General features: G+C 49.3%; 1 protein-coding gene across 2 annotated transcripts; it reads left to right on the forward strand.

Moving 5' to 3' along the window:
* The first annotated feature begins 2,834 nt into the window (after positions 1-2,834).
* On the forward strand, positions 2,835-8,907 carry PAQR8 (progestin and adipoQ receptor family member 8). 2 transcript variants are annotated; one of them, XM_034766686.1, is made up of 2 exons: positions 2,835-5,909; positions 8,558-8,907. In XM_034766686.1, exon 1 carries the CDS (start codon positions 2,904-2,906, stop codon positions 3,963-3,965), a length of 1,062 nt encoding a protein of 353 aa, XP_034622577.1. In that variant the 5' UTR covers positions 2,835-2,903; the 3' UTR covers positions 3,966-5,909; positions 8,558-8,907. The 2 variants fall into 2 exon arrangements, with proteins under 2 accessions (XP_034622577.1, XP_034622578.1); XM_034766687.1 differs by lacking the exon at positions 8,558-8,907 and having other exon boundaries at positions 2,835-4,057; positions 5,441-8,530.
* Positions 8,908-11,041: the final 2,134 nt, after the last annotated feature.

An 11,041-nucleotide genomic window follows, 5' to 3' on the forward strand; every position in this document is an offset into this window, starting at 1 on the left:
ATGGGGCTAAAAATTGCAGGGTAGACATCTGGGCTCGGGCTGGAGCCTGGGCTCTGAGATCCCACGAGGCAGGAGGGTGTCAGAGCCCAACCTCCAGCCTGAGCCTAAAGCCCAAATGTCTACACTGAAATTTTTAGCCCCACAGTCTGAGTCCTGCAAGCTCGAGTCATCTGATTTGGACAAGTTGCAGCCATGCTGCAGGTCCTTTATTGTAATGTAGACATGCCCTTAGTGTCTAAGAATAAAATGGGAGATGAGCGGTGGACTCAACAAACCAAAGGGAAAATCGTCTGGTTACCTGGTGCACACGCCCGATGGCTGATTGTGGCTCTTTGGGGGCAAGGACCTTCACTATTATGGGTTTGCACAGCGTCTGTGGCAATGCACTTAGTAAGACCATTCTGAGTATAACAGAGAGTGGTCATAGCACACCGGCTGCCTGGCCATAGCTGAGGGCATCATAGGCATTGCCGCAGAGGGGAGTTTTAAGGAAAGCTTTGAAAGTGGTTTTGAGGGTTTTCACAGGGAGATCTTCCCATGCAGTATAGCCCTCCGCCTCCAGACAGCAGGGAAAAGGCTGAGGGCTAAGGTACAGCTCTGCAATGGGAGCTGTGTGGAGCTACATCACCTCCCAGGGAGCTTCAGATGGCATTGCATTTCAGGGAAGTCCACTGTGCTGCTGCCCAGCATGCAGGAGGAGTGGGCCTGTTCCACCACCCCTTAGGAGGGTGCTACCTGTGCAGCCCTCCGTGGCAGGGGATGGTACTGCTTGGGTTGCTACAGACCCCACAATTTCATGCTGCAGGTTTCCATCTGCTGCAGAAATGTGTCTGGAGCTCCCAGGCCTTGCGAGTGGTGGGGGAGCTCTAACCCTCTCCCAATCACACACCACCCCAGTGCCTCAGAGCTTAGCAATGGTGGTTGCCAGGGAACAGAGCAATCTGGTGCAAGAATCCCAGACAGCGGTGGCTGTTTCTAGGGGCCAGGAAGGCCAGCCCACTGGGGCTTGTGAGGGTCAGGTTACATGTAAGAACATAAGAACGGCCAGACTGGGTCAGACCAATGGTTCATCTAGCCCAGTATCCTGTCCTGCGGCAGTAGCGAATGCCAGATGCTTCAGAGGGAATGAACAGAACAGGCAATTATCGAGTGATCAATCCCCTGTTGTCCAGCAACCTCTGGCAGTCAGAGGTTTAGGGACACCCAGAGCATGGGGTTGTGACCCTGACCTTCTTGGCTAATAGCCATTGATGGACCTGTCCTCCATTACCTTATCTAGTTCTTTTTTCAACCCTGTTATACTTTTGGCGTTCACAACATCCTCTGGCAAGGAGTTCCACAGGTTCATTGTGCGTTGTGTGAAGAAGTACTTCCTTATGTTTGTTTTAAACTCGCTGCCTATTAATTTCATTGGCGGCGCCCAGTGCTCCCCATCCAGGAGGAGGTGTGCATTTGATTCGGAAGTTAAGTGGCTCAGCCTGCATCGCTAATTTATTATTACAGCAGCTCCTAGTGTATGTGTACTTTGCACACTAAGCCCGGGCTCTGACTCAATTTTGAGCCCAATCCCTCCTTCCGTCCACACCCAAATCAGTCTGACTCGGTCAGCAAGCACTCAGAACCCAGATCCTGCAATCCTGCTAAGGGATGCCTCAGAGCCCGAGTCCTACTGTGACTTGGGTCCAAGCCCTGTTATTTTGCAGTGTGGAGGCAGGTGAAGCCACAGAGCTGAGTCAGACGGTCTGTGAATGCCGGCTTCCACAGACCAAGGCTTAGTGGGCTGTGTAGACGCACCACTAGAGGCCGCCCACTAAGACTGGGACCTCCCGGCCTTGGGAACTCAAGCTCTGTTCAGCTCTCGTGCTGTGCTTCATGGTATCGGAGCACCCGCGGGGGAAATCCTTAGCACTTTGCAAGCTCAAAGCACGGTGCGGGCCCTTGCTTGCTGTTGTGCAGTGACTCTCCCAATAATTAGGGCAAAACCTCCCAGGTCCAACCCCACCCAAAGCACCCCTCTGCCCTGAGCAGCTTGGCCCAGGGAGTGGAAGAGTGAGGTTCTTACCCACGAAAGCTTATGCTCCCAGTACTTCTGTTAGTCTCAAAGGTGCCACAGGACCCTCTGTTGCTGTTCTCACCACTGGCCACTAGAGGCTGCAGTGCCCCATTGGCTGCCTCTGTAACCCTGCTTTCCCTGCTGGCTTCCCCAGTCTGGCGAGCAGAGCAGCAGGTGATGCTCAAGCTCTTCCCCTTTCCTCAGGTGGGGGAGAGGGGGAGGTAACGGGGAGAGAGGAGGGACTGGGCTGAGGGAGGGAGACTTTACAGGGGGCTGAGGGGAGAGGAAGCCTTCTTGGAGCGACTGCCCTTTGTCTCTCATCTCCTGTGTTTCCCCCACTCCCTTCTGCTGCCACCCTTCCGGTGGGGTGGGGGATGCACAGCAGAGAGAGAGCAATGGGGGAGATGTCCCAGGAGTGCTTATTTCCTAGGAGGGGACCAGCCGGCTGGGCTCCTCCAATCACAGTGGAGCGGGGATGGCAGATCTTAGGCTTCCCCCTCAGATGATGACAACGGGATGGAATCCAGGGGCTGCTTGTTATTTGTTATCCTGTGTGCTTGGCGCTGTAGGAACCACCAGGATCAGGACAGTCCTGTCCACGGAGCTGTGGCATTACTTCAGGCTGTGTTTTGGCCCGCTAGGTTGTGTAGAACCCCAACTGAGCACAGGCCTTTGCGTGGCCGATAGCCTCCTGTTAGCTGCACCCAGCACACACCCTGGGATTGTGTGATTCACATTCCCTGGCTCCATTCCGGCTTTATTCTGCTGTTCACTGCTCCCATTTCTCTCCTCACTGCAGGGCGAGGGATTGGCTTTACCCGTCTGCGGACTCCCTTCTGCCGTGGGGAGCATGATGACGGCCATCCTGGAACGTATCAGCACCTTATCCGTCAGCGGGCAGCAGCTCCGCCGCCTCCCCAGACTCCTGGAGGAAGGCTTCCCCAAGATGCCCTGCACTGTCGAAGAATCCGACGTGCCCCAGCTCTTCCGGGAGCCGTACATCCAGACGGGGTACCGCCCCATCGGCCAGGAGTGGCGCTACTACTTCTTCAGCCTGTTCCAGAAGCACAATGAGGTGGTCAACGTCTGGACTCACCTGCTGGCGGCCTTGGCTGTGTTGCTGAGGTTCAAGGCCTTTGCAGAAGCAGAGGAGCTGTCCTTGGACATCTCATCCTTGCCTTTGTTCCTCTTCGTGCTGTCCTCCCTCACCTACCTAACCTGCAGCCTCTTGGCCCACCTACTGCAATCCAAATCGGAGCTGTCTCACTACACCTTCTACTTCGTGGACTACGTCGGGGTCAGCGTCTACCAATACGGCAGCGCCCTGGCCCATTTCTACTACAGCGCGGACCAAGCCTGGTACGACAAGTTCTGGCTCTTCTTCCTCCCCGCGGCTGCCTTCTGCGGCTGGCTCTCTTGTGCTGGCTGCTGCTACGCCAAGTACCGGTACCGGCGCCCCTACCCCCTCATGAGGAAGATGTGTCAGGTGATCCCAGCAGGGCTGGCGTTCGTCTTGGACATCAGCCCAGTTGCACACCGGGTGGTCATGTGCCACTTGGGGGGCTGCGAGGAGCAGGCTGCCTGGTACCACACCTTCCAGATACTGTTCTTTCTAATCAGTGCTTATTTCTTCTCCTGCCCAGTCCCCGAGAAGTATTTCCCGGGCTCCTGTGATATAATCGGCCACGCCCATCAGATCTTCCACATGTTCTTGGCCCTTTGCACGCTCTCGCAGCTGGAGGCCATCTTCCTGGATTACAAGATCAGGCAGGAGATTTTCCTGAGTAGACATGGACCCCTCTCCATCTACCTGTCCTGTGCCTCTTTCTTTGGCCTGGTGGCCTGTAGTGCCATCACGGCTCACTTCCTGCAGTGCAGGATCAAAGTGGGGCTGGCTAAAAGAGACTCCTGAGAGACCGTTGCGAAGACTAGACAGACACTGACTGGCTGGTACTGATTCGGTGGAAACCAGCGGAGGATAATTTATAGAGACATAACAAATTGGTTTGTTTGCATAACAGTTTGTCTAATTTATAACTGAGGGATGGGTGGCAGGCTGGAGTCGCTCTATGAGAGCCCTTCTGTCTAAGGCGTTTTTACTTGAGTGGCTGCCTCTTGCAATGCAGGGGTGTTTTTTTAAACCAGATTGGGGCATTTAACCAAGGATGCTTGGATTAGGCGGAGGTTTCTAATTTGTTCCACGCTAGTAAATCTGCAGGGAATATTACATTGAATATCAGGAAAAACTAAGGGTCATTAAACTGTAGAGCAGTCTCCTAGGGGAAGCACATGGCTAGAGTCATTTAAGACTTTACAAAGCACAGGAGACTGTGCAGTGTGGATCAGTCCTGCACTAGCAGGGGGCATGGACAAGATAACCTACTAGGTCTTTTCCATCTCTGCTATACGTGGGCTTGATCCTGCTCCCATTTAAGTCAATAGCAAAATTTCAGCAGGAGCAGGATTGGGCCATACGAGTCTCAATTTTCAGGGTGTAGCTGCGGAGGTCTGGGTGGCACAGTGCTATGTAACGTACAGCGGCACACGCTCTTTATATATCTCCAAGTTAGATTCTTGTGACTCATGTTCTCTCAACTCTTCCCTCCTGAAATAAATCGTATCAGGTTCTTAGGATAACTTTGCCAAATCTTTGTTGTAGAGATGGGTCTGGACCAAAACTCTAGATCCGTCTATCCCAAGACTTTGGGGATGTTCCAGACCAGATCACAACTTCATGCTTCGGGCCCATCTCTGCTTCACTCTTTGACTCTGACCAAGGTTTTCTTCCAGGAAACACCTGACCCAGTGGTGACGTGAGCGAAATTCCCTCTTCTGTCACTGGGAGATTTCACCAGGGGTGTTTATAGAAATTCAGTACCAGGGCTGCTCATGAACATTTAAAACAACGAGGCGGACTCTCTCAGGGGCTGCTAATGGGATATGGAGCCTTTCTCTAGTAGATCTGTTGTTTGAATCCAGCCTGGGTCGGCAGTGATGCCGGTGACTGTTTGGTGGCCTGCATCAAATGAGTTTACGCTCGTAGCTCAGTTACTGGTGGAGCAAAGAGAACAAAGACCCTTCATTGTAGGGACAGTCCCCTTCCGGCCAGGAGCAGTGCTCTTTGATGGGGCATTTTGGGGAAGCTGGCACTTGCTATAGCCGGTGTTGTACTTATGAGGGTAAACAGAGGTCTTCAAGGTTGTGAGTCTGCCACCTTTCATCAATTCTAAATAACGTTAGAGATTAAAACGTAATCACTGGAGAAAAAACGGGGGGGGGGGGGGAGAGAAGCAAAATGTACACTCGTTCTCCCTTCGATGATCCCGCCTGATGTCCCCAAATGTCTGTTGTACTCAGAGCAAAATTCTTCTTCCATTTGCACTGCAGATTTCTATTGAGTATTCGACTCCTGCTGATGCCAGTGGAGTGGACGTACCATAAGGAACAATCCCACCCTGGCAGAGGAATGGACTGGATGGTGTAATAGGCCTTTGCCCTCTGCTGCGGGAGCGAGCTGTCAGCGGATCATATGGCTCTAGGGCAGTGCGTAACCCTGACACTGTAGTATAGCCCTCCTGTAATATGGAAATGAGGGTAGCAGACCGTTAAATATTTCATGCTGATAGTTATGGGTCAGTCCCTTCTACCGTCCCAAATGAATGACAAAGGTTTTGGGTTGCTTTGAACGAATTCGCCAATTGGATAAGTCCCTTCCTTGTCTACTTGAGTGGGCGATTGGAGGCTATGAGCCGGATCTCCAGCTGGTGTGAATTGGAATGACTGCACTGAAGTCAATGGCGCTTACATCAACTGTCTAGGAGGCTCCGACTAAGTACAGTCCTCACAGGCCTAACTGGTAAGCACTTGTCTTGTCCATTCTGTCCTCTCCCAGTGTTAAATCCCAGTTCCCTTGTAGTAGATTATACCACTGCACTACCCATGTGTCTTGTGCAATATCTTCACACCCAAATGGTCTGATCATCACCTGGTGTAAATCCCCATTGACTTCAGTGGAGCTGCACTGATTTACTCCAGCAGAGGATCTGGCCCATCAAATCCAAGCAAAACTGGATTACTTGAGTTGAAACTGACCTTGGAAGTGAGGCTTAGAGATGTGACCGAAGGTCAGTCACTACAAGCCTGAGCTTTAGTGTTTGGTCTGGTTTGGGGGATTTTTGAACTCTCTTTCGTGTGTGTTACAACTCCCAGAAGGGCTCCATTTTGCTTTGATATTAGCAAACCCTTTTGCAGGGTGAGGGTCAGTCAGGGTGGGAAATGGTTCGCTGGTGGAGGGGAGCAGTATACAATGGCAGCTACCGATGCCTGGACTCTTTGAAAACCAAGCCACTAATTTAGGTGCCTTTCTGTAGATAAGTGCCTACATCTGGGCACTCTAATCTGAAACTACTGGCCTTAATGACAAGTTAAATACCTTTATGGAGGTGCGGGGGAGGGGATTGGCTCAAGGGGGATTATGCTAATAGGATACAGAGGCTGTGAACTCTGCGTTCCTGATTCAAATTCAGCCCAGGTTGGTAACGATAAAAAGATGTTTATATGAGAGAGCTGGTCAGGGGCCTTTGTAAAATTACTTGTTGGTCTCTTGTCAGTTTTGGTGAAGAGTCCATCAGAGCGGATTTTCTTCTTTCGCCTTGTTTACACTCTAAAGTTGAACCACTGTAATTGCATTGGGTTAAAGCAGTACAAGCCCTCTAGTGTGGATGCAATTATAGTGGTGTGAATGTGTTTCTGTATAGGGAAGGGAATAAAGTATTCTGGTATAAGGCACCTTTGTACAATATAACTGCATCGACATTAGAAGTTGTACCAGTATAACTATAACATCCCTACCCTAAATACTTTGTTATGCTGGTACGAAATCTTTGTGTAGACCAAGTGTTAGCTCCTCTAAAGGATTTAAACTAGACTGCACACTGTGTCCCAACAGAGGAGGATACACCAACCCATGCCATCTCCGTGCAAGTGTTTGCAAACCACAGAGGACAAGAATGTGCATCGCTCTTAATGGAAGGACTGAGCCTGATGCTTTCTGTGACACTATATCGCCACCTACTGGTGTCACAAAGCAACTTATTTTTTCCTGTTACCTTTCCTCCCCGGTTGTATTTTTCAGTGTTCCCATGTTAACTCTCAGTCTGAGCGGTTACCCCCATTGATCCCTGCAAATGAGACCAGTGACTGACCTCCTCGGGGAATGATGGGGCTGACTTTGCAGGGAAGTACTGACCAACGCTGCTTTTCAGATAACGTCCTAAGGACACAGGGTGCTTCGTCAACACTGGAGTTAGTGCCATCCCTGCCGTCTCCCAGTGAGAGAGCCAGTCTTGTCAAACCCTCCCTCTTCCCAAGTTGTCTTGTACTCGTGCCTTACACAGCTGGCTGGAGATTGCTCATGCGGACCTTGTATGTGTGCACTCCTGGGCTGGCTAGGAACCAGCAGGACGCTAACAGTGCTACTCTAAACCCAATGAAGTCATCGAGTCTTGCCTTTGACTTCACTGAGGGTTGGTCCTAAGAGGACGTAAATGCCGTCATGTTCGGCTGTCAGCCTGTTACTCCTGCCACAGCTCCCACACGGCCACTTGCAACAGGTCTTCCTCCCGCTCCTAGAGTCCTTTGCGCCGGGTCTGGGTCCCCCCACAAGAAGCTCAGCCAGAACTGATGCAATGGTTCGTAGGGTATCTGATGATGACCTGGGCGCAAGAGGTTGAGTACGTCAGCTTCAGCAGGTTGGCCATGGGAAACGGGGTCACAAACCTCCTTGGGGGACATGACCCTCAGGTGGAGACCAAGGGCCAAGTCTTTAACAGGTGTGGATCAGTGTTTCTCACTGGAACTATGCTGATTAGCACCAGCTGAGGATCTGGTCCAGCATATATTACGCTGCTCACTCTTCGGACTTGCTCATTGGGAATGAGCAGGTTAGAAGCAGCATCTTTACCATCTGCAGCCTCATGATTACACATACTGGTTGATTTTTTTACCAAGAGAGCTGCCTTGGTATTGAGGGTGAAGGCAGAGGGGGTCAGTTAACCATGAATTTACTTTGAGTGCTTCATGTAGCAGAACAGGGGTGCCTGCTTCAGGCTACACATGTGCCTTGGTATTTACATCTCGTGCTGGCTGGGTTTTAAAAGCATTGCTTCCTACTAAACATGAGTAGTGAGTTTTGCATTTTTTTCTTTGGGAGTGTGGGAGGGGTGGGAGTATTATGCACCAACTATCCCCCGTTTGTCCCCCAACTTTGTATCGTTGAGACTACTGAAAACTTTGTACTGTATTGACAGCTGTTCAAAATCTTCAGTAATAAAATCTATAAAAGCAAGACGAAGGGGTGCAACATGAAATCTGGAACTCCACCAACAAAAGGGGGAATGTTACGGTCATGGCTGTCAGTTGTTCAGCAGAAAGTTTGGCCTTAAAGAGTTGATAATAAATAATAATAATCATAATTAATGTGCTTTACTTGTCTTTCATCTGTAGATCTCAAAGCACTTTTCAAGCCGCACAACAGGTAGGTATTATCCCTCTTGTCCAGATGAAGCACCAAGTGGTTAACTGCAACTAGCTGGAGAGATTGTGACGGTGCATCAGTGGCAGAGCTATGAACTCGGGGCCTAAGTGTGTGCTTAAAGTTAAGCATGGGAGAGTGTAGTGCTCTTGACAGTCAATGGGACTACTCACATGCTTAAAGTTAAGCACATGCTTAAGTGCCTTGCTGAGTTAAGGCCAGAACTCCTGATCATAGTTCCTCCTTGCTATAGCCATCTGGTCACCTACAACTACACACTGTTTCCCAGCGAGCTTGTAAACCCAGGGAGGAAAGCTTGACTCATACAGAAGAACAGGAGTACTTGTGGCACCTTAGAGACTAACAAATTTATTAGAGCATAAGCTTTCGTGGACTACTACTCCTGTTCTTCTTTTTGCGGATACAGACTAACACGGCTGTTACTTTGAAACTTGACTCATACAGGTTGTCTCCAGGAATCTGAGATGGGAATATTTCCTCCTTCTAGTTTTTTATTTTATTTTATTTTATTTTTTTGGCCCTTCATATGTAACAACACATGGGTCTGTGTTTGCCCCTCCTCCCCAGCTACTGCACTGTGTTTGCATTTCCTTCCACCAGATGGCAAGATTCCCTCACCCTCCGCAGCAGAAAGCACGCTGTTTCATGCCAGGAATGCAGTATCTGCATAACTAACTTCCAAATGAACTAAGAAAAAAAAAGATTGAATTTGAGTCGGCATCAACTCAGTGCAGTGTGGCTACTTCTTATTAAATAGATGTATTCCTGTGCAGGGCATTCCTTTCTTTAAAGTGTTATTCGTCATGGAAATTACAAAGACAACCTTTTAAATGGGTGGTTTGGGCTCAAATCTTAAATGTTTGTAAAATACAAAATTGACGGGATGGGAAATTTACAAAACAGAATAGGGGATTTAAAAAAAAATCAATGAGGACAGGGATTTTTGAGATGCAGAGAGGAGAGATTGTTTGTTTGTTTTTTATTTATACATCTCAGCCATATTGGAAACAGCTGCACGAAAACCTGAAACTGACTATAAATAGAAAAAAAGTGGACTTGACTAACCCAGCCCAAATTGAGTGAAGTGCAAAGAGTGAAACAACATCAAGGGGAAAAATCACAGTGAGGTTTAAAGTTTTTTTTTTTTTTTTAATATCTTCTGGCATTATTAATAGCAGTGGGAAAGATTTTATTGAATGCATAACTTGTCACCCGGGGCGCCCAGATACTGCAGTAATGAGCGTCCGCCGTGACTCAAAAGTGTTATCTGGTCTTATTCCTGAAGCTTATTGTTAACATGCATTAAATAGGCCAGGGGCTAGGAAATGGGTTTAAATTATGCAGGCTTCATTTTATTCTTTCCACAGCCAACTACCCCATTAAAGGAGAAAATCTCATTCTCTGTGTCAGAGCTGGACCAATGTCCATCACTGCCTGGAGCTCCCATTGACTTCAGTGAAAGTTGTGGATGTTCATTGCCTCTGAAAATCAGGCCATAAGCGGTTTGAACCTGAAGCTTACAGCTCCAAGCCCTCCCTTGTGGTCTTAAACAGTGCAGACATCTCCAATGTCCAGGACCTCACAGCTCTTTGCTTTGTTCTGGCTAAAGATAAGAGAGACTGTCTATCACTGTAACAGAAAATGCTCCTAGACGGAAATAAGAAAGCACTAAAAATCACTCCTTCCCACTACCTGGCTATCACAGCTGTGTCAACTAGTAGGGACTTGCTCACAGGAGGGGAAACAAGGTCATGGCACGTCATGGGATGGCTGCCGTTAAATTAGTCCCAGGCAGCACCAGCCAATGGAACATAGTGAAGTAGCTCACATGGGAAGCCTGCTCACTCCTTTTGTGGCTTGAATGTTCACGGGGTCTGCCCTCATTGTAGTGTTACTCAGTATCTGTGTGACAGGACGAGCTAGTGGCCCCAATCAGGATCTGTGTTCCTGGGTGTTAGGTGCTGTACAGTCTAAGTCCCTGCTCCAAAGAGCTTAAAATCTGAATAGATAGAGACAAAGGAGGCATTATTATCCCCATTTTACAGGTACGGTACTGAGGCACAGGAAGATTGTCCCAGGACACAAAGGGTAGAGGCAGGAACTGACTCCAGCTGTCCGGAGTCCCAAGCTGGTACCTTACCCACAGGACCATTTTTCCTCCTTTCTGCTTTACTGCAGTCATTAAATGGTTTTTCTGAACTGTCCCACTCCTCCCAGAATATCTGATAGGAATGTGTTGGGAGCATGGGGCAAGAAGGGATTAACTGACTCACCACCTGGTGGACTCAGGTTCCGGCTCTGCTGCGGCTTTCCTATATGGCCGGGGGCAAGGCATTTAGGACCAGCTCCTCAAAGGTATTTGGGCCCCTAATTTTCATTGACTTGAATGGAAGTAGGCGTCTAAATACATTTGAGAATCTGGGCCTTCGGCTCTC

This window comes from Trachemys scripta, chromosome 3 (assembly GCF_013100865.1).
Source record: "Trachemys scripta elegans isolate TJP31775 chromosome 3, CAS_Tse_1.0, whole genome shotgun sequence".
NCBI lineage: Eukaryota > Metazoa > Chordata > Testudines > Emydidae > Trachemys > Trachemys scripta.